Source organism: Coenobita brevimanus, chromosome 65 (genome assembly GCF_032717465.1).
Source record: "Coenobita brevimanus isolate Jiangsu-jjx chromosome 65, ASM3271746v2, whole genome shotgun sequence".
NCBI classification, from domain to species: domain Eukaryota; kingdom Metazoa; phylum Arthropoda; class Malacostraca; order Decapoda; family Coenobitidae; genus Coenobita; species Coenobita brevimanus.
Genome location: NC_137018.1, coordinates 48,651,263 through 48,674,716, shown reverse-complemented (window position 1 = coordinate 48,674,716; position 23,454 = coordinate 48,651,263). Strand labels below are relative to the sequence as shown.

The 23,454-nt window shown below is 41.0% G+C and overlaps 1 protein-coding gene across 1 annotated transcript in view; it reads left to right on the top strand.

Moving 5' to 3' along the window:
* Positions 1-23,454, top strand: part of Spn (protein phosphatase 1 regulatory subunit spinophilin) — a 159,383-nt gene that overhangs the window by 59,201 nt on the left and 76,728 nt on the right. The window contains exons 7-10 of the mRNA XM_080276511.1: positions 10,730-11,091; positions 16,423-16,861; positions 17,391-17,543; positions 21,795-21,927. Coding sequence (XP_080132637.1) covers positions 10,730-11,091; positions 16,423-16,861; positions 17,391-17,543; positions 21,795-21,927 — 1,087 coding nt within the window. The remainder of the gene's footprint in view (positions 1-10,729; positions 11,092-16,422; positions 16,862-17,390; positions 17,544-21,794; positions 21,928-23,454) is intronic.

Here is a 23,454-nt window from a genome sequence, read left to right as displayed (position 1 = left end):
TATGACATGTCGTTGGGTCGTCTGGTAGATCAATAAAGTCTGCTTTAATGAAATTCAAGTCCTTAAACTGCTCCCTGCCTCAGCGGGGATTCGAACCTGGGTCCAATAGGACTGCAGGCCAACTCTACTGATTCGGCTTCGGCCTGAACTGTTCTTGGTGGTGGTAAAGTAGTCCACTATCCTCCTTTCGGGGGACAGGGTGGGAATTGACGAACGTTTGTGTAACCGGACAGCTCCACTGTCCGGTCACATCGGTGTCACCACGTGAAGGATTCTCTGTTAGTAGAGATGAGGTAAGTTGGTGTTTTTCGTGTGCTGTCGTTGCGTGCTGATGTCATGGTGGAAGAGAGTACGGTGCTTAGGTTGCTGCTGTGAAGGTGAAGGTGTATTTTTGTACTTCCAGCCAAACGAACGGACGACTCAGAATGTGGCACTCAGTTTCACGTATGATGTAATATATAGGCTTTTGTTTACTTAGCTGTATATTTATTTCTTGTTTTTTGTTCGTCTTGTTTACTTTTGTAACTAGGCTAATTCTTTCTTTAGGCTGTTGGTTAGGAGTTACGGTGTAAAGTTTAAGTCTGTGTGTGTGTGTGTGTGTGTGTGTGTGTGTGTGTGTGTGTGTGTGTGTGTGTGTGTGTGTGTGTGTGTGTGAGAGAGAGAGAGAGAGAGAGAGAGAGAGAGAGAGAGAGAGAGAGAGAGAATACTTCACCCTGAAATGAAGGACTGTATCTGTGTGTGTGGGTATGGCTTCCTGCACCTACTTACACACGGACACATGTATACTTCGTTTCTCGTAGACAGGAAAATGCATAGACTAGTGTTTTTGTGTATGTAAGAGGATAAGTGTCCCCTATACTTATGTGGAAAGATGGATTTTACTAAGAGATAATGATTAATGAACAAACTGAATTAATTTTAAAGATTGGAACAAACTGAATTAATTTTAACGATTGTCTTCTTTTGATACTTCTGGTATTAAGCATCATTGTACTACTACTACTACAACTACTGCTTCATACTTTAATCTCGTTCTTGTCTTCTTCCCAGACTTCTTGTTCTTCCCATTAGTTTTCTTCTTCATCTTCTTCTTCTTCTTAGTCTTCTGTTTCTTCCCATTATTCTTGTTTCATTGGCCTAAATACCAGTGAGAATGCGCATCCTTTGACTTCAGTGGTGTTAAGCTGTAGGCTTGAAGAACTTTGCTCCCCCTCCCCCCCCCGAGAGAGAGAGAGAGAGAGAGTGTGTGTGTGTGTGTGTGTGTGTGTGTGTGTGTGTGTGTCGCACGTACAGATTAACCCATTCAGTACGAGGCTTCCCATAAACTGAGTATAATCTTGTGACGGGATTTTAAAAATATATATACAACAAAATGGACTTCTTTGCACTGAAGACTTAATGGAAACTCTTTGAGCCCATCAACAAGAGATCTGTCCTCGGAGCTGAAGAAAGTGAAGTGGCGATAGCATGAATAAAGTAGAAAAGACGCCACTGTGTAATGAAGGTTTAAAATTAACGCCATTCACTTCCTCTGTTTTGTCCGAATACTTTTTTCTTAGTCTCATCTCTAGACGATTTTACTCGGCTTAGGGAGGCTTTCCAGTAGTCTCATCTCTAGACGATTTTACTCGGCTTAGGGAGGCTTTTTCGGACTGGAGGGGTTACGGATAGCCTTCATTGTTCTATAGATAACTTTCATTGGCCCCGTTACCACAAGAAATCTCCCTTAGGCTGAATGAAATCGTCTGGTGGTAGTAAAGAGATGAGACGCTGTGACTGCGTAGGGTTTCTCTTGTTAATAAATGCGTCATGCCTCTAGGAAAGGGTCAGTGAGTTTGTTTTTCATACGTATATAGGACTATGTGTTTTCCTCGCTGCGAAATAAATCATGTACGGTTATTGAATAGATTTATGGTTGATTAGCTTACCATAGCGGATGGGTTAATACTCATACTGATGCTCTTGTGACACTCGTACCTAAATAAATATGCCGGCGTTGTCTGATATAAAAATCCCAGAGTTGTCCCGACCATGAGGAAGTAGTACAGGTCAGGCTCCTATGATTGGGTTGAATACAATCATCTGGCTTTAGCTGTAATGAAATACAAGAGTTGTCCCGACCATGAGAAAGTTAATTCCGTACCGTGTGATTTGTGTAATTATATAGCAAGACTGAGTTCCTGTATTAGAGGCACTGAGAGGGAGGAGTGTGCAAAAGTTCAAGGTGTCAGATCACGAGCTGCCTCATTAGTACAACTCGTCATACCGGACTTGCAATAACCCTTTTACCCGGCACGAACTGAATTGCCGTTCAGTGAGGTTAGATTCTCGTATGCTAAGGAGGCTCCCTGGCACTTCTTCCTTGCTATACTTCTTTGTTCTAACTTGGCTCTTCAAACTGACTCCTCTCCATCTTAAATGTTGAGCTGTATCAGTAGATTAACACTAGATTATGATGCTAGCCACGGAGAATGATATGGAGAGGATGTAGAGCCATGGCATTGTCGTCTCCAGCAAATGAGTTACGTTAAATGGGTTGTGAAAGAACGAAAGTCGTGGCCAAGTTATGATAAAAGAAATATTGATTTTGGCAATGAGACGTCTCTTGTAGGCTTAGGCGGCCCCCCAGCACCTCTTCGTTACCAGTTTATTTTTGCATATGGCATGTGTTGTATTCTTGTTTGTGATATCCACGCTGACTCTTCTACTACTAAACCTTGCGGGTTTAATATAATAGTATACTAAAACGTGTAAAACCAGTCAGTAAGGAAGAGGTGTTAGGGAGCCTCCGAAGCCGACACAAATACGGCCATTCCCTGTGATGTTGGTCGATTATTTATTTATTTATTTGTGTGTGATCCTGCCCCTTCCATACTCCGGACTGTATATTAAGAAAAAAACCAGTCGTATATTATTAGTACTTGGTTACTTGCACAACACAGTCACAAATACAATTGCTCATCGGCATACGTTATAGTGGCTAACAATGCAAAAATACAGTCAGCCTTAAAGACAGACATGGCAAGTTATAAAACATATGTACACAGCCAAAAAACATATGTATACAGCCAACCATACTGAAATGCTTTTAAATGGCATACAGCCAAGCTACACTCTTACTGTGACTTGTTCTTACCCCTGATCGGTGATGTTGGTAAAACCAGAAAGGATTCGACCTGGGAAGTGTGAGAACTGCTGGAGCGGACAGGTGTTAGAAAGATTTGTACATCATAGGTAAAGAAAAGTTTGTAATAAAAAGACAACAAAACTTGTGACAGACATTAACAGTTGGTAATTGTGCAGACTAACTGACCTGGTCGCCTCGGGTCTCACTTAAAATAAATTTCTCACTCCCAGGAGTTTAAAGAACTCTTTTATCGGGCAACGATTTCAGTCGGCTGAATAGAATCGTTTAGCGGCAGCCAGAATGAACTACTTAAGTAACGCCGTGCCCTACAAAGGATGAAGAACCAGTGTGCTAGTCGTGCCCTTTGTGCTCTTATCTAGGTACTGCTGTAGGCTTCGTAACAATTTTTCTCAGTGATTTATTATGCTTACATCATGATGTTCTCTTAATGCTATTTACACATTTTTATTACCGACAGTGCCTTAGTAACGTACAAGAGGATGTCAAGGTGCTGTGCGAAATATATTGTTAAGGAAGCGGTGATACGAAGTCTTATATGCCAGCATCATACGGCCTTTACATTTGAATGTGTTGCTTTCACTTTGCGATTTTGTTTTTTTTTAAATTCTTTAATGTATAAGAAACATTGTATTAGTCCTCCAAGGCATGTTTTGTCGAGTACTACATATATATTGATGCATATATTTTTCTCCATGGAAGCAACCTTTGTGATAGTAAATCCAGCAATATACAGTATGTAGAGCATACAATGAGACCTTGAAGCTGTACACATTTAATTCGGTGGATGGAATAATTAGTGTGCAACCCTACAGTATATACCAAACAGAGTCTGAAGTAACACAACTCAATATTGGCTGTTCAGTCATTTCTTCACTGCCTATGACCTCACGGCGTCGAAAAAGAAATGTGTCCGACATGTCAAATAAAGTGATGCTAGGGATGTCAGAGGGACTACCATCATTGACGTCGTCGTCGTCTTCACACATACTGTAACTATCCCACCCCCTTTTTAAAGGGAGGAGGGTGTAATGTGGTGTGGTGTTCTGCGTGGGCTAATTAAATGAATCTTGCATGTTCACAAGGATAAAAGACGACTGTGGGAGTAAGAATGGTTATACACTCGCATGCACGCATACATACATACATACATTCGTACATACGTGCATACATACATACTGTACATGCATGCATGTATACGATACAAATACATAAACGTTGTACATACCTACATACGTATTTACGTAATTTGTGTAATACGGTAAGTCCGGTACAGACACACACACACACACACACACACACACATACAAATATATATATATATATATATATATATATATATATATATATATATATATATATATATATATATATATATAGTTTATACAGTGCGTCGCCTATGCATGAACTCTCTCACCATTATCGTAGGTAGTCCCCAGTGTCTGCATTTCTGCACCTAATGCCTTATAGAGAGGGGGGGGGGTAGGTCTTCTCCCGACGGATAGTTTAGCCTAACCGCGCCAAAACCATCATCAGGAGTAATCACAAACACCACCACTAATACATCATCATCATTATCATCATCACTGTATCCAGCACCACCACCGTTATCATCACCAGCAAACAGCCTTGAATGGACGGTTATGTTTGTTGCTACTTGCTTTCCTCTGTACTCCTGTATCACCACCCCACTCGTGTACATTATACTCTGGTGACAGCAATAAGGAGAAGTGGCATTCCTTGTGGGTTCAAGACATACAGGGCTAGGGGAAGTTCTCTCTCTCTCTCTCTCTCTCTCTCTCTCTCTCTCTCTCTCTCTCATTTTTCCCTTCTTTCTCATTCAACCAGCCTAACTTTCTCCACCTTCATGTCTCTCTCCCATCCCCCCATCTTGTCATTCTACTCCCATTCCTTTCCCTTTCCCTCCTCTCCCTTGCCTTCCCATCATCCTCCCCCTTTAATTAAATACCCTGAAGTCATGGTGGTGGGGGTGGGGTGGGGAGAGGAGGAGGGTAGGACAGATACAAGGCCCAGACGGTGTAACAGGATAATAAACAGTGGTATGATGCTGGTTTGGGTTAGGTTGGAGGCGGCCTTTGACTTGTAAGTGTCCACATCAGAGACCTTGTGGCACTTAGTGAGGCTCAAACCCACTCCAGAGCCTCCACTGAACCTGAAGCAAGTGCCAGACCGATCGAGCCAGCCACCCTTTAACCTCTTGAATCTGGCATTGTTGCATATATATTTCGGATAATTTTATATACCCGACGAGAGACTTTTCAAACCGGAAGAGTTAAATATAGCCTTATTAGCCCTTTCTACGATGGCATTCTTCGCAATGCCAAATGTCTGGTTGATAGCAAGAATAAAATATAAAAATACGTCACAGGGGTGAAGAGTTTTATCCCCTCGCATACATACCCTTGCTTCGCTCGTCCCCTTCCCCTCCACCGGCTCGGCATCTTCCATATACGCAAATTACCTTTCCTCCCCTTCCATTCCCCCCATCCCCACCCCACCTCCCCTCTCATCCCTTCCTTCTCCCCCCCACCACAGGTAAACACTCCCTCACTCCCCCCCCCCCACATTCTGCTGAAGGGGAGGAGGGAGTGAAAAGAGGGAACGGAAAAGAAAACAGGGAAGCTAGTTTAAAAGACACGTTTTTCAGATTTTATTTTCCTATTATAAACAAAAAGTTAACACCGTTTATAATATTCAGTTTAAAAAAAAAAAAGTATATCAAGTTATCAGTAGCCGAGTAATGCGCCTAGGAGGAGAGGAAAAAGAAAAAGGAAAGGTACTGTAATTTCAAGTATACTCGTGCTTATCTCATCGTGTTATTGAATGTTTTATAACCTCTGATACTGAGTTGTAAGAAAGTTAAATAAGTAAATAAAAATCAAGGCAGTAGTGGCTAGCTAGTAAGATGAGGAAAGCATTTGAGGGGAAGCGAGGGGAGGAAATACCGTTAAGAGACGTGGCAACATCGCGCGGGATGACATGGCGGTGTCCGATTCCATTAACCAGTCACCTCACACTTTATGTAATGCCAGACCGACACGCCCTTCCCTGCTTAGGATACTTTGAGAGGAGTTTTAATAGCATCCGTGTAGAATTTCAAATACTGTTTGTCTTATACTTTACTGATTCTCTCTCTCTCTCTCTCTCTCTCTCAACCTGTAACCACTGTAATTAACCCTGAAAATAATTTCCCAACGGCAGTTTTATTGACCTCCAACTCCGCATGTATTATGTTTTTTGTTACGTTAGTAATTTCTTCACCTTAGTGCAACATAAAATTCCAATTCAGTTCATTCCATCATTTCGAGAAGCATAGAGGTTTCTTCGGAATATCGACCCCTTCCATCTGATGACATTATATTTTATACTGCAGTCTCCACTCGATTTTATTCAGCATCAGGATACTTTTTTGAACAGAAAATATTTTATACAGCTTTCATTAACCTCTTCAGTACGACAGGCCCTCGTTGAATAAAATCGTCAGAAAGTAGCAAACCACGAAAATACGTCACTGATTTCTAGGGGTTAGCCGGTGGACTACAAGAGGTCCAACCTTTACTGAATAAAATAGTCTGGCAGTAGCAAGATTAAAATGTTAATATGTTGTATTGATCCAGTACTGTGACCTCATCTTTGTTATTCTTGATGAGTCTAATGATTTTACTGATCATTGGAAAAAAAAAAAATCGTGAAGAGGATAAATTGTATTCAAGTCCCCAAAGTCCAGTAATTTTCATGTTACATAAAATTGTCTTCAGGGAAGAAACTGTCATCGTACTTCGGTCAGCCCATTTTACTTAACATTATAGTACTGTAAACTTTTTTCTCTTATGTATATCATCAGATTCCATTATTTTGCATCATTTGCTTGGATAACTCATGCTTTCTTGTGATATCTTTGATCGAATGTGCACTAACTTTCGGTATAAATTTATTCACTGCGTCACAGTCAGTTTATTATGCAGTGCCATATTTGTGTATTAACTTACGGATGGAATGACGATTTCTTCAGCTGAGGTTGAGTCATACGAACTTCAAAATGTTATACCGGTACTATTAGCCGCCTCATTGTCGGGGCATCTCCAAGTATTCTGTAGCAGGTAACGTCAGGCGATTTTATTTATGTTAGTCAGGATCCTGACGGTGTTAAATCGTGTGATGGGGAAGCGTGCATATTAATGAATAGCATTGTCAACCAAAGTACCGTGTACTTTTATGTTATTAGAGAGAAACACAGTGGAGAGAATGTCAGGTGTTTTTACCTTGATTAGATAGAAGCCATGTTGGGGGCCATCCGGGAGAATGAAACTCGGATACATGGATCGTTACAAGTAAATACCCCACAAATATATTAGTCTATAAATACAGGGTTTTTATAGATATTCATTTGTTATATGGATTCTTCCCGGAATAGTATAGGACAGCATTATAGAACGGTTTTTGAGGTTATTCAGCGATGCATTTAACCGGACTGGAGCTGTTATGTTTACGTCGCTTTGGCATCCATTCTGGGAACCTTTTTTCTGATGGGCTTCTGTTTGTCACGTCGTCGCCCGTGGATGTTTTCACTTATGGGCTCGCCAGGCAACACAATTTCGCAGTTTTGAGGCTTATGGAGCTGTCAGTTGGGAAGACGAAATGATGATGATGGAGCGAGTGACTTGATGCGGTGGGAGAGACGGGGAGATTTGGTAGAGGTTTATTTTTAGGTTTTCGTGTTCTTGGCATTGTTTCGTATTTTAGTACGTAAAAATTTATTTCACACGTAAATAAACGTGACAATTGGTGTTTAGATCTAGATAAGAATAGCGAATGGCTTAAGCAAGTAAGTACGCCATTTTCCAAGACTTAAGCTGCTGCATCCCTCACACGCGAACTTTTACACCTTTTCCCCTCACTCCTCGTAGGCAACCCTCACTTTACAGGGCGGGGTTGAGAGGGGTGACGGGAGTGGTCCACCCCTCTCTCCCTCTCTTTCTCTCCCCTCTCCCAGTGTTCCTCAGACGGGTGTGGTGAAGGGAGGGAAAGAGAGGAGGAGGCATGGAAGGAAAAATTCATCTTATTCGACATGCTGACGATCGAAAAAGTGCGGAAAATCTTGAAAACGGACGGGAAATTTTTCATATTTTCCTACATTATAAACTTGTGATCATGTTAACAGTGTACCGCTGTGTTTGATTAATTAATTACTGCGTGAGGATAGATTACAGGATTGAAAATCTTACTATCGAAAGGACGTTGGGAATATAGAAAATGGGCGGGAAAAACCAGTCTGTGTTGTGTTGCAGCTAATGATAAGTGATCACCGTGTTTGATTAGCTGATTATAATGTGATGATGGATTACTGGATTAGCCTGATCTGCTGTCCCCCGCTGTGTAATCCCTGCGGGCTACTGAATATAGTGAGATGCTGGCTTGACTTGTGGTACTCGGTGTTGTGGTTGACTATAGTATTGATGTCCGCGCTGTATTTGCTGTTATGCAGGTAGATTGATGTTCATTGTTCCTGTGTGATCGTGTCTTAAAGGTTTGGTAGTATAGTATATTCTCGTTAAATTATATTGCCTCTTCCTCAGCAATTTATTTTTCACATTACGCCGTAATATCCTACTGTTATTGATGCAGTTTGTGCCGCCAATATTGAAATTCAGCAAATAGCAGAAAATATTAATGTGTAATATTAAAAGGAAATATATGGCTCAGGAAGAGGTGCAACGAAATTTCCTGTACAGATGGAGACAAGAGAATAGCCCCATTTATTAGTCAAGCAATTGTGAAACGTAGTATTCGAATAGTTTGTTGGGCTGGGAAGATCGTATTACTGGGTATCAAAACTCATCGCTCACTGCTGCGTTTTGTATCATTATGAAGTCAGTATGTGTGCAATTGCCAGCGAGAATACGGCCAAGAGGTTTAATGAAATTCAGACCAGTATTTTTCTGTATTTTGGTATACGAATGTGTGGGTAATATTGAGTACTTTAAAAATTAATGTTGATGTAATTATACTGTTATACAGTAAATACCATTATAAAACAAAATGTAAGTAGGACATACTGTACACTGCAGTACATTATTTAACTTCATCACGCTGTTTGAGAATGCTAAGCATAGCAAAAGTAACGATGATTTTGTTGACTAAATTTGGTTGACGTGTTTAGGTGAATCACCCTATAATTTTTATTTGCTTCTCTGCCTGACATGTATGATTTTGTTCGCGTGAATGTGTCCACTAACAAGTAATTTGAAATGAAGCATGTTATTTGTAGTCTTGCGTGCAATTAGCTTTGTCTTCATTTTGATGTAGGCTTACATATTTTTTGTTATAATCTTTTAACAACGTTTTCGGAGGTTGGTATGTGTTTCTGATATCTGTTTTCATTTTGTTGATAGCCTGCTACCATATCCTGAAACTATTTTCCAAGAAGTTTGACAAATCTGGCATTCTGTGGCACAGTACTTGATTTCCTAGCTCTAGCTTGGCCCAGTGGCTCACAACTGTCACAGCACGGGACAACGTACGTACTAACAGTGCATCCTTCGAATCCTGAACGATGCGTCAGCAGTGGCAGGTATCTTAACATATTGCCAACCATTCATGGACCATTAAAAAAAAAAAAAAAAAAAAAAAAAAAAAAAAAAAAGGTGGGTAACCTCTGACTACCTGAAAATGCTTTGATATTCGATGAACCTTAGCAAAGCACGGATTGAAATGGAATATGTGATCATGAGTTTTACATTTATATATTATATTACACGGAGACACGTAGTTTGTTGCTGCATACATATACTGTAGACACAAATGTGCATAAAATGACACGCACCAGCAAAAACATCTTTGAGTCGAACATCGCTTTGCGATTCGATGGGTGCTATAGCAGATCTGGACCGACACTTTTAAGTTCCAGGATGGTTGTGGGTGTTTTCCCTCGTGCTTTTTTTTTTTTTTTTTTTTAATTTATTTTTTTTTTAATCGAGTAGTGTCTAAATTTAGTCGCAGTGTTTGATAAAAAGTAATACAAAATGTGATGGGAATGACAAGTATTGAGTGCTGAAAGGTTCACACACTGTTCTTGCGTGCGTCGTCCCTGACCAACAATGCCGGCTTCATAGTAAAAACGCATTTGCCTAATGTCCCGGTCTTGTTGCCTGTGCGATACAGTTCTGAAATCGTAGTATCTATCCTCCTGTACAATAGCCTAAATGTGTAAGTCGCTTTTTCAGCTCCCAGTGAAACAGATGGCTTACTAAACATAATCTGCATAATAATACAGTGGATATATTGTTCCTGTGTACCTTATTGTAAAGTACATAATATTACCCTCAGTTTGTAAGGGAGGTGGTGTAATTTATGAATAACTACTTATAGTAAATGCTGGTCTACCATCAGCAAGAGAAAGAGTGAACTGATAGTTGATAAGGGATGAGATGATTAGGCCTGACTGATAATTAACGATTCAGTAGATGATTCATTGATAATTGAAGTGCCTGAGATGTTGTTGAGACATGAGTTAACTGATAAATATACAATACATGAGATGAGTAATTGGTATTTTGCCGGCAGTTCTGCACTACCCCAGTGACTGTGGAGGGGTTCCCTGATGGCCGGCGGGATGACCACTCAGCCAGCAGCAGCCATGACAGTGACCCCGAGCCCCTACCCCCGCCGATACCTCCCCACGGTGTTGACCCAGCCACCATCACCACTCCCCCGCCACCCGCCGTAACCGCCCACGCGCTTCCTGACTCCATTTCCCCCAACACGCTCAACAATAACGTGGTGGCGCGCGCTGACTCTACCTCCCCCACCGTGGACAACAATAATATTTTGACTCGCACTGACTCACCCATTCTCCCTCCCGCCTCGCCCATTCCTGAGCCAGATTTCATGACGGCGGATGAGGCACAGAAATTGCTCAGTTCAAAGTAAGTGGGAAAAAATAAATAAAATAGTTCACATTTTTGCATCATGTAGCAAATTTCATTTTAAAAAAATATTCTTGGTATTTTTTAAATGCATTTTGGTTGAATTTGCCTGCCATTTACAGTAATATTTGCATTCTGATAAAGGCTGTTAATATTAATTAGAATACTGCTTAAAAATTGATATGTTTATCTGTGGAATGGATACCAGTATTTATTAGAGCTTAGCTTCTATCTAGGTGTTAGTAGATCAGTGTTTATTTGTAGAGAATAATCATTAATGCTTGCAAGTATGATAATTTTTAATAATATTAAATGCAAGTACTCATGTCATGTACCGTATTAAACAAAGTTAATGATATTTTTTGACCTTTAACCCATAAGCTTCAGTTGGCATCATTAGGTTTAATTTTCTTTTAAAAATACTAGTGACCTTAGTTACCTTTGTCATAAGATATAAGGCACTAATTATTATTATTATTATTCAGCCACTTTCATGCTTTTGCATTGTGAAATATAATTATTTTACTACTTTAAATCTTGTTGAGAAGCTGTTAACTTTCACCATTGAAATTTAAGTGTTAATGGTGCATGATGTTGAGAACTGTTATGGATGTTAATTTGTTTGTGATTAAGTTTTGTATGAATCATTGCCAACTCATTAATGGTGGTGTCTAATACCTTTAGTTGCCTTGTTCGAGTATCTTATACCGGTATTTACCCTCATTTTCTTTTTTGCCCTCTATGTTCCATGGGTTTTCCAGTCAGTTTGACTATATTTTTTATTGCATTTTTATGCTTGTTCTTACCCTCATCAGTTTCATATCACAGTACTTCATTATCATTGTAACATTACAGGAAATCTTCAGTGTCAACTTTTTTGACAGTTTTTTTGGCATAGAGTTCAGAGAAAACTATGAAAAAGTTTCTGTTCGGTACCATTGCTCTCTTTGCAGCATACTGTATATGCTGTTTTCTCTGAAAACAAAAGTTTGAATTGTATGAAAAATATTGTGATACTGTATTTTTTTAACATCCTTCACTCATGGTATAATGAGGGCTTCCTGTAATTTCTTTATAACTGTCACAACATTATCGTGACATCCCTTGACTACCTCATTTTTAAACTCCTAGCTAGACCCTTGATTATATTGCATATATTCCATCAATATCTTCCCTTTAATCACATCATTCTGATGATGTATATTATTCTTGATATCCTGATTATTTTATTCTGCTAAAAGGAGAATGTTTGAATTGTAGAAATTATAATTTTGTAGCCTTAACCCCTTCACTACTAAGATGCTTCCCCAAGCTTAATAAAATTATTTACTTGTAGCAAGAGCAAATTATAAAATACATTAATCACATTGATTGGATTAATTACTTTCACCACAGTCTTTATCATTCTGTATCCTTTAATTTTCATTTTCTCTGTTTTCTGCTTTAATGTCCTTATCGGTACCTTCCGTGTTTTCATTATTTTTCTTATGAGCTTCATCAGTATCTATGACAGTATTGTTTTGTTTTTCATCCCTCCTACTTCCAAATCTACAGTACCTACTCTATTTTCCCCTTCTCATGTCCTTTCCTACTCCATGGCCTTTTTTTCATCCAACTACATTACCGGTATCTCTACGACAGTTTTTCCTCCAACCACATTTTCCCTCTGACTTTTTTCCCTTCAAAATCTGTTTTTCTTCAAACTGTGCATTTTCTCTCAAACTGTTTTCTCTTTAAAATCTGTGCTTTTCTTCAAACTGTACATTTGCCCTCCAGCTATATATTCTCCTCTCAGCTGTACATTTCCTGGGTTTACATTTTTCCTACAGCTCAACATTATTTCATCCAACTCTACATTTTTCTCTCCAGTCTTGTCCATTTTTTTAAAGGCATCATCCCTTTTTCCTTAGTCCTCAGGCCTTTCTTCCCAAATAAATCCCCCCCCCCCTCCAAAAAAAAAAAAAAAAAAATCACCATTGTTTCTTCAGCTTAATGTCATCTTTTTAGCCCTAACCCCCAGTCTTTACATCCTCTCCCCCCAAGCCCTTTTACCTATTATCATCCCTTTACCCCATCCTTCCTTGATCGTTTCTTCCTTGCTGTCTAAATCTTCTCTTTTTCTGAGCTCACTTCCAAACACACTCCCCCAGCCTTTCCTCATTATAGCTACCTTTTTCCTGAGCCTTTGGCTTCCCCATTTCACCACCTTTCATTATCTCAAGCAGTTTTCCTCCAGTCCCTCCCAGTCAACCCATTTACCTCACCTTTTTCCCAACCCTCCAGCCCCCAGTAGCCCTCCTTTCCAGCTTAGCACTAACCAGTACCATTCCCCCTGCCTGCCTCCTCTCCTCCCCTGCCTGCCTGCCTGCCTGCCTGCCTGCCTGCATTACCACACCATGTAAACAAACCTCGTGTGTTGCTACATCCCAGTATCGTGGAGGGCCGGCTCCGGTGAGTCTGGTCATAGGGGTAATGGAGTGATGCTCTCACATCTCAGGTTTTACCATAGGGTGTGGGAGTAGGGGGAGTTGATAATGAGGTAGAATGTTGGTTATCCATGTATGACTTTCACTAGGTATTGCTGATTGCATGAATTTGTGGTTGAACATAGAAAACATACAACACTGTTCTTGAAAAACATATCAGGTTACTGGTGTAGCTACATCTCATGGAATGGTCTAACTTTTCAACTGATGGGATGGGAGGTATAATTAAGGCATTTAGGTAAATTTTCTGATAAGACCATTTAATACGAGTACTGTATATTGTTCATATCCTTCATGTGAAAGTTCCTTACTAACTTAAATTAAATTGTCTGGTAGTAGCTAGGGCACAGTGTACAAAGTTATCCTTATGCTCAAGTTGTAGAAATTTTTATTTCATTATTTGGTTGTGGTAGGTGGGGCACCCAGCATCCACCCACTTAGTGTATCGGTACCCTGTTTTAGGGTAGCTCAGCACCGAGTGGCAAGCCAAATGATTTCCTGTAAACCAGGAAATCATTGACAGTGCTGGGTGGTAACTTTATAACAACCAACACATGTTCCCTGCATGACAGCAAGTGGGTTGGTGGAGGGTAAGTGCCCCTCCCCAGAAAACAACTAACTAGAAATATAAACAAGTTGCCTCGGACCAAGACTGACCAACAGGTGATGACGAAGGACCGAACCAAGGACATGGTACAGAGTGCAACATGGAATGTAAGGGGTGCGAATGATGAGGTGGAAGAGAGAGAGAGAGAGATTGTCCAGGTGCTTGTGATGCAAAAGGGTATGTGTGTGGAATAAGTGAGACTAAATGGAAAGATGAGAGAATGGGAATATGGATGGGGTATATGTGTGGGAGTAGGTGAGAATGAGAGGGCAAAAGAAGGAGTGTATATTGTTGTGTGCAAGAGATGGAAGGAGAATATAAGAGAGCATGGATCAGCTTGCTCAAGGGTTGTGTGGGTAAATTGAAAGTTGGACTACAAATGTGGGCAATTGTGTGTGTGTATGTGCCAATGCAAGTGGAGTGAAAGAAGAGTTCTGGACAGATGTGAAGTGTGCATGGAAAAGTTTGAAAGGAATGAGAGTGTTTTTGATTGGAGATATGAATGGAAAAGTAAGGAATGTGAAGGTGGATGGAGTAGTTGGTGAGTGGGGTGTGTGCCAGCAGAAGCAATAAGAATGGCAGTGCTCTAGTGGACATTGTGTAGGAGAGGGTTGATGATAGCCAATACCCTCTTTAGCCACTAAATGATCCACAGGTATATGTGGTGAGTGAGGAGGAGGGTGGGTGGTGAACCCAATGAATGGAAGGCAATGATTGATTATGTGTGTGTGGATGATAGGATGAGAAGGGGTGTAATGGATGCAATAACATATAGAGATTGGGGGAGTGGACTTTCTGACCACCACATGGTGGTTGTGAAAGTCAGGGTTCAATTGAAATAGAATAGATGTAGAAAAGAGGAATTTGTCAGTTTTTCTCTCCATGTGGCTCCACATGGAGAGACAGACTGACAAATGAGGGAGTGAAGGAGTGTTGTGGTGTGGATGTGATAGAAAGCATTAGGAGAAATACATTGAGGTGGTTTGGCCATTTGGAGAGGATGGCGAACGAGAGACTGACGAGGAGAGTGTATGTGAGTGAAGTGGAATGGGGAAGAGGGAGGGAGAGGCCAAGGAAGAGGAGGGATGGAGTTAAGAGGTAAATGAGAGAGGGTGTGTGTGAGCTAGGAGCAGGGCAGTGAAATGGCAGGGGACATGATGACGTGGAGGTGATTTGTTTTTGGCCACCCCTTATGGGATTGAGGCATCTGACAATAGATAGACAGATAAATAGATTATTTGGTTATAGGAGTACAGGTACAGTACCATTAAGAAATTCAGTTCTGGTAAAAGTATGCCTTTTTTTTATGACGTTAGTAATTGTCACAACAGTAATGATAATAAAGATGGCAGAAAACAGAGCCTTAAAAATCTGGCATTTATCAAATGAAATGGCAATTAGTTTTGTGAAGTAACTTTGATCAGGATTACTAGCCTGCCAGAAGTTGTTTAATATATTAGTTGATTTATGGAAAATAGATGTCTTTAATGATATTATGTTTGTGGACATTTTAAAGGGCATGATTATTCACTTGTATACATAGATTCCTTTTTTGCTTGTTTGTTTAGAATTGGACTGCATTGCTATAAAATTTGTGGTTGCAAGATTCAGAGTGTTAGAAAGCTCAAGGTTCAAGGACTTTTAACCAGATCTAAGTTTTGTTGTAGTGCATTTATTCATGTGTAGCAATATTAATTATAGTGTAGATGCTTGTTGCTACTTGCTGTAATGAGATATTGGTATTACAGGTTCCGGTACTTAAAAACAGGCTAATGTTTCCTCATTTGCTGACATTCCTGTGTATTGTTGTACTGTATATTCTTCTGGCTGAACTCAGATGTAGTAATTTGTTAAATATATGTAATCGGAAACAGTTTTTCACCTCTGCTTAAATCATATTACAGTAGTTATTTGCAAAATTACATTATTGTTATCATTGATGGTAAGATATCTCCAATCACTACAGAAAATTAGCATGAATAGTTGCAAGAAAAACATATGAGAAATTACAAAGCTCATAAACTATTTTGTGCACTTGTCAGTAACATTATTATTGTTGTATTATTATTATTGTTGTTAACTTATATTATGATTATTATTACTTTTGATATCCATGAAATGTTGTATAATGTGATCAGAAATTAGTTTTTAAAAGTACATGTCATAAAATTTGCATAATACAACAACTTGGTCATTACTGAAACATAAAATGACTAATGTATTTTTGTGCTGGTGCAGAGAAAGCCAGGGTGTGCTATCTGATGAGGAGGCTCAGGAAGTTGTGTTGTTATTATCGCCACGGTCAGACCCCAGTATTCCTGCCCCCTGCTTGCCTCCACCCCCATCCCTCACCCAGGACCTGGAGGACTCCAGGTATGACTCAGAGCCGACATTTGATTCTGGATTCGCCTCCGAGACGGTAACCAAATATGACCCGAGCACTGCCTTTGACCCGCTCCCCAATTATGACTCCACACCCAGATTTGATCCGGCCCTGGCCAGCTATGACCGCTCTGTGGAGTTCGACCCAGTGGCCAAATTAGACCCACCCAAGTATGAGCCAGGATCAACCTTTGACCCATCCCTTGCCTCACCACTGAGCCCAGAAGATGAGCCTTCAGAAGCAGACTCATCAGAGGCATCGGGAGATATCACGCAGGTCACACGGGTCAAGGAGGTGAGTTGCCCCAGACCTTGCTGACTCAGTATTACTCCTTGAGGTGGTAACAGATCTGTCACTAGTGGCCTTACATTATTATACTTCAATAAACATTGTTGAAAACTGTTTTAAAACCCTTGTGTGCTGTACAGTATGGTACTTATGTGTATGTAGTTTGTCAGTTATCACTAAAAATAAATGAAAATTCAAACTTCACTGCAATGCTTCATTGTGCCTAGTGCGTGCATTATAATGTACTTTGATATTTGTATCAGTCTGTATTTGCTGTTAATCATAATGTGAGCTATGAAGTTTACCTTTGCATCTTTCTTGTTGCTCTTTGAAGTAGACCATTGGTAAAGTTCAGGTAAGCTTGGATTTTTTGTTATGCTGTAAGTTCACACACAGTACTGGTAATTACAGGGACAGCACTGTATGTTTCTCTTTTTGTACATGAAATAGTGTGACTAAGCTGAAATTCAGGTGACTATAAAGTTGTGATTGTATGGAAATGAGTTTGTGGAGTAATGCACATTGTGTGTGTCAGGTGTTGGTGGAGGATGGTGTGCATTACCTGGAGGATGGGCACTTCTGGGTGGAGGTGCCAGGCTTGGCTGAGGAGTGGGAGGATGAGGATGAGGACCCCAACTTGCCCTACCATCCACACACCAAGCTGACCTTCTCCACCAAACCTGTCCAGGTAACACCACCACTTCGTTGCATCGGTGTACTATACTCTTTCACATTAATTTTGCCCCATATTGCCTTCTGTCCTTCTTGAATGCCAAGTTATAGCAGTAGATTAACATCAGAGTATGATGTATATTATGAAGAAGTTGTAGAGTTGTAACTCTTGTCATTTATCTGCCACTGAGCTATGTGAAATATCCCAAGCTACAGAAGGACAGAAAATATGAGTCATTTTAAGGTGAAAGAACTGTAATTTTCTGAGCTTGTTGCTGTTTATATTTTAGACATTTTGCTTGATGTTGGTAGTCTTAACATTAAAACAGGTACTGATGTATGAAGCAGTTTACATTTTATAGGGTAATTGTTTGGTTTAAGCAAATGCCTCAGGACTCCAGACACGATTTTTGTCTGACCTTACCATATCTATCATTTGCTTAGTCTTTTAAAAGATCAGGCTCATTAGCCTTGTGCCTCTTTTCCCTTCCCTTAAAGACTTATAAGTTGAGATATGGTATTTGTTGCACAGAATAAATTCAAGAAAAGAGTGCCAGAATCATGTACGGTATATATAGTATTGGAATACATATGTGGGCGATTGTGTGTATGTACGCGCCAACGCAAGATCGTGCTAGAAGAGTGAGAGAAGAGTTCTGGACAAATGTAGAAGTGTGCATGGAAAAGTTTGGAAGGAATGAGAGAGTGTTTTTGATCGGTGATATGAATGGTAAAGTTGGGAATGTGAAGGTGGATGGAATAGTTGGTGAGTGGGGTGTGCCTGCTGAGATAGATGAGAATGGGAGTGCGTTAGTGGACATTTGTGCTGGGAGGGGGTTGGTGATAGCTAATACCCTCTTCAGGCATAAAATGATCCACAGGTATACATGGCGAGTGATGAGAAGGGTGGGTGGTGAACTGAATGAAAGGAAGGCAATGATTGATTATGTGTGTGTGAATGAAAGGATGCAAAGATGTGTAATGGATGCAAGAGCTTATAGAGGTTGGGGGAGTGGACTTTCTGACCACTACTTGGTGGTGGCCAGAATTAGGATTCAAGTAAGATGGAGGAATAGAAGAAGGGAAAGACGAGAGGAAGGAGTAGTTGCAAGGAGAGTGGAAAGGTTACAAGAGGATGAGAAAAAGGCAGAGTATGAGAGAGAAGTGGAGGAACGGTTGGGCGAATATGAATTGGAGCAGATGGGAGACGTGGAAGGTGTGTGTAGGATATTTACAGAAGAAATATGTGCAGCATGTGATGTGGTGTGTGGAAGGAAGAGAAGATGGAGGGGGGTGCAAGGAACAGCGTGGTGGACTGAAGAGGTGAGACAGGCTGTGGGACAAAAGAAGAAAGCATACAATGAATGGATGAGAAATAGGGGCGTGGAAGAAGTTGAGAGGTGGAAGAGAGAGTTATATGTAGAAAGAAAGAGAGAGGTGAAAAGATTAGTAAGTGAGAGTAAGAAGAGAGTGGATGAGGAATTTGGAAGGAATTTGAATGTAAAGTGGAGGGACTGTAAGAAAATGTTCTGGAAAGAGGTGAAAAGAGTAAGACAGGGTGGAAGTGAAGTTAGCAGGGGAGTGAAAGATAAAAATGGTAGATTACTAGTGGAGAAGGGAGAAAAAGTGATCAGGTGGAGAGAACACTTTAAGGAATTGTTGAACATAGAGGATGGAAGTAATGCGAGTATAAGTGGCTGGGAGAAGGAGGGAGGTGAGAAGACAGGAAGAAATCAGTAGGATAGAAGTTGTGGAAGCAATGAAGAAAGTTAAATCGGGGAAAGCCCCAGGAATTGATGGAGTGTGTGGTGAAATGCTGAAGCATGGGGGAGAGATAGTAGTAGAATGGATGTGGAAGATGTGCAGATTGGCCTGGGAGGAAGGTAGAGTCCCGGAGGATTGGAAGTCAGGTATAATTATTCCCTTGTACAAAGGAAAAGGGGAAAAAGTAGTGTGTGGTAATCATAGGGGCATTTGTCTTCTTAGTATAATAGGAAAAGTGTATGGTAGGATACTTATTGACAGAGTTAGAGAAAGAACAGAGAAATTAGTTGGAGAAGAACAGGGAGGCTTTAGGAAGGGAAGAGGTTGTGTAGATCAGATATTCATTCTTAGATCTTTAGTGGAAAAGTTTCTAGAGAAGGGAAAGAAGTTGTATGCGGCTTTCATGGATTTAGAGAAAGCATATGACAGGGTGGATAGACAAGGATTGTGGAAAGTGTTAAGAATATATGGAGTAGATGGGAAGTTGTTGAATGCTGTGAAGAGTATGTATGATGGTGCGAAGGCTGCAGTGCGTGTGGATGGTGAACTAAGTGAATTTTTCTCTTTGGAGGTTGGGTTGAAACAGGGATGTGTCATGTCTCCATGGTTGTTCAATCTGTACATGGATGGGGTAATAAAAGAGGTACAAGGTAGGGTAGTGGATGTTGGAGTGGCCCTGGTGAGAGAGGATAGTGTTTGGAAACTCCCTGTACTGTTGTTTGCAGATGATACTGTGTTGTTGAGTGAAGACGAAGGGGAGCTGCAAGGCTTGGTGGATGAGTTTGGGAGAGTGTGTAAGAAATGGAATCTAATGGTGAATGTAGGGAAGAGTAAAGTGATGGTCTTTGAGAGAGGTGAAGTCAGTGAATGTAAAGCGAGGTTGGATGGTGAGGAATTGGAAAATGTGAGTACGTTTCAGTACTTGGGTAGTGTGATGAGTAAGGATGGAGGTTTGGAGGGTGAAGTGCTTGAAAGGGTACAGCAGGGAAGAAAGGTTGCTGGTTCTTTGAAAGCAGTGATAAGAAACAGGGAAGTGCGCATGGAAGTGAAAAAGTTACTACACTCAACCCTCAGCTATCACTCCCAATTGGTCCTCCTATGGCTGCGCTATAGCCGAAACCGTGATAGGTGAATTGAAGAACTTATGGAAATAATTCTAATTGGTGCCATGACCTCAATCTTTACCCCTAAGATACCCATTTTGTACCACATATTAACATACAATAGTCCAAAAATGAGCATGTTTTATGATGTGATCATGATTCTTATAAATACCCCTCACAGTTGATTCACTGATATTATATTTCTTCCCCACACTTCGCTTGGTCTCTTCATTATCTATAAGTTTCACATTTCCAGTTTATCTGCATAACTTAGTTCTTCCTTTTCTTTATTTCCCTGCCAGGTGCCACAGCATTATGTTGGGTAATGGTAGTGGGACAGGGAGGGAGTACGTTGGCCATGGTCATATCATAAAAAAGGTTATTGTTCTCGCTGTCACTGTTCACGGTCTGAGGGTGCGCACTTGAATGGTTTGGCAGGCAGGAGACTTGGTCGGGCGGCCAATCAGCGCTTGGCTGGCGCTGACGTCACACGACCAGTCACGGAGTGAAGCTTTTGTTGGCTGGGCGGAGCACCGGAGCCCGGCCTTCTTGAAAATTTCGAGCATTTTCAGTGCGCGATAGCAGGCATTTAGTGCGTGATAAAGGTATTTGGGTAGTTTTTTATATAGGCATGATAGCGAGATACGCTATAGCAGAACCCGTGATAGCCGAGGGTTGAGTGTACATGACAGTATTGTGATACCAACTCTAACGTATGGAAGTGAAGCTTGGACATTGTCGGAAGGACACAAGTCAAGAGTGAGAGCAGTGGAAATGAGTTATTTAAGAGGAGCCTGTGGAGTCACATGGAGAGACAGGCTGACGAATGAGGATATAAAGGAGCGTTGTGGTGTGGATGTGATAGGAAGCGTTATGAGGAACACACTGAGGTGGTTTGGCTATGTGGAGAGGATGGAGGGTGAAAGACTGACGAAGAGAGTGTATGTGAGTGAGGTGGAGGGGGGAAGAGGGAGGGGGAGGCCGAGGATTAGATGGAGGGATGGGGTGGAGAGGTATATGAGAGAGGGGGGTGTGAGTTGGGCGCAGGGCAGTGAAATGGCGGGGGACAGGGCGACTTGGAGGCGATTTGTTTGTGGCCACCCCAAACGGGATTGAGGCGTCTGGCAACAGATAGATAGATTCTAAGACACTGGCTGCACTGAAGTTTAACCCTTTAAATGTGAGTTACATCTTTTTAATACAGTATTGCCACTACCAGATTATTTTGTTCAACCTGGGAAAGGCCTCCCTTATTATCAGGATTTATTAGGTCTGTATCCAACTTCTACGGTTTGAAGTCTACTGTAAGCTGAATAAAGTACTGTAATCAGATGGCAAGAATCAATTGAAAAAGCAGTTCCCTGGCTCAGTGGATTAAACCTGCCCTCTGCCCTATCCAGGTGTTCAGCACCTACTCAGTGACGGAATACGACCGCAAGAATGACGAGGTTGACCCTGTGGCCGCCAGCGCTGAGTATGAGTTGGAGAAGCGAGTTGAGAAGATGGACCTCTTCCCTGTACAGATACTGAAGGGTGAGCTGTGGTTTGGGATGGAGGATAAGGATACCATTGTAACAGTTTTCACCAGATTTAGATATTTTATTCTTTCTTGCCCAAGATTTTGATGTTCACTCTAGACTTTGTCCATACTTTAATGATGTTTTAGAGATTTTAGCATTTCTGATGATGTATGGAGTTTTTGTACAGCTTGTGACTTAACACCTGATTGAGCAGCTTTAATGTAGGGGTCTTGGTGTTGTGGAAAGCTGTATTTAGCTCTGTATTGCCTTATGCCATATCCTGTGAGGGATGGCCTAACCAAATGGTTCTGTAGGCATTTCTGTCCCTACCCGGTAGTGACCTTTCTTCACATGATAAACCACTTTCCCCTACATAAGAGGTGGCTGGAATTTTTCTGACAATGGAATGCTACCTGGGGGATAAGCTACAGTAGTCTAGCCGTGGGACCCAACAGTTCTCGAGGGGAAGTATGAAACGGGCTTATTTCTATTCACTTGAGATCCTGTTGTGTTCTCTGCCTCATTAAACAATTGAGAAATATGGATCCCCTTGTGATGCTGTTATATTCACTTCTTTAGATTCCAGTACCCTAAATAAAAACTTTATAATGTATGGAGACCTTTCTGATGCTGTTATATTCACTTTCTCCATAGATAATAGTAGCTAAAATCTTTATGATATGTGGAGCCCTTTGTGATGCCAGTGTATTTATTGTTAGTACATAAATAGAAAACTTATGGTGTGCACAACCCTTCGTGTTGCTACTGTATTCATTGTCCCAGTAGATAGCAGGGGATCTGTAATACTGTATATCTATAACCTCCCCCCTCCCCCCCCACTTTCCTTTTTAATGTGCCTGACTCTGGGCACACCACCAAAACACAAGTTTTTAATGGGGGGGGGGGAAACAGTTCCAAGGCAGAGCAAACCCATCCCCAGCAGTCATTTTAGTGCTGACATTTACACACAACAGGATATCTAGTCAGAGATGTCACTTGTCAAATTTGGAGTAAATCAGGTGAAAAGTGATGATTTTATGCCCATTTGAAATTTTAGGCTCGACCCACCTGACATTGACCCCCCTACCGCTAACTGGGGGGTCACCCTCCTTATGTAGTGAGGCATGTTATAGGATGCAGATTTGGAAGATGCACTGATAGGTTTGGTTTCATGTCAATATATAACAAATTTGAAAGTAGTTATTGTAAAAAAAATAACATTTTTTTACCCATCTTATTTATTTTTTTAGTTTTTATGGGGGGTGGGGGGGGGTACAGCCTGGGCCTTGGCCCACTTTGGCTCAAAATGTATCAGGTGATCAGAAGTTCATAGCCCATCATCCCTGTAGTTTTAGTCAAAATTGCGCCAGTAGTTTTCACGCAAAATTGTTAACAGACAGACAGACAAACCGAGTGAAAACAATTCCCATCCCCGAGCCCCTCTGGGACAGGGACGGAGAAAGAGCAAAAACGGAGAATATATTTTGCTAACTACTGTACTTGTTATCTGATGGTCCAGACTTTATTGTGCATTGTCCTT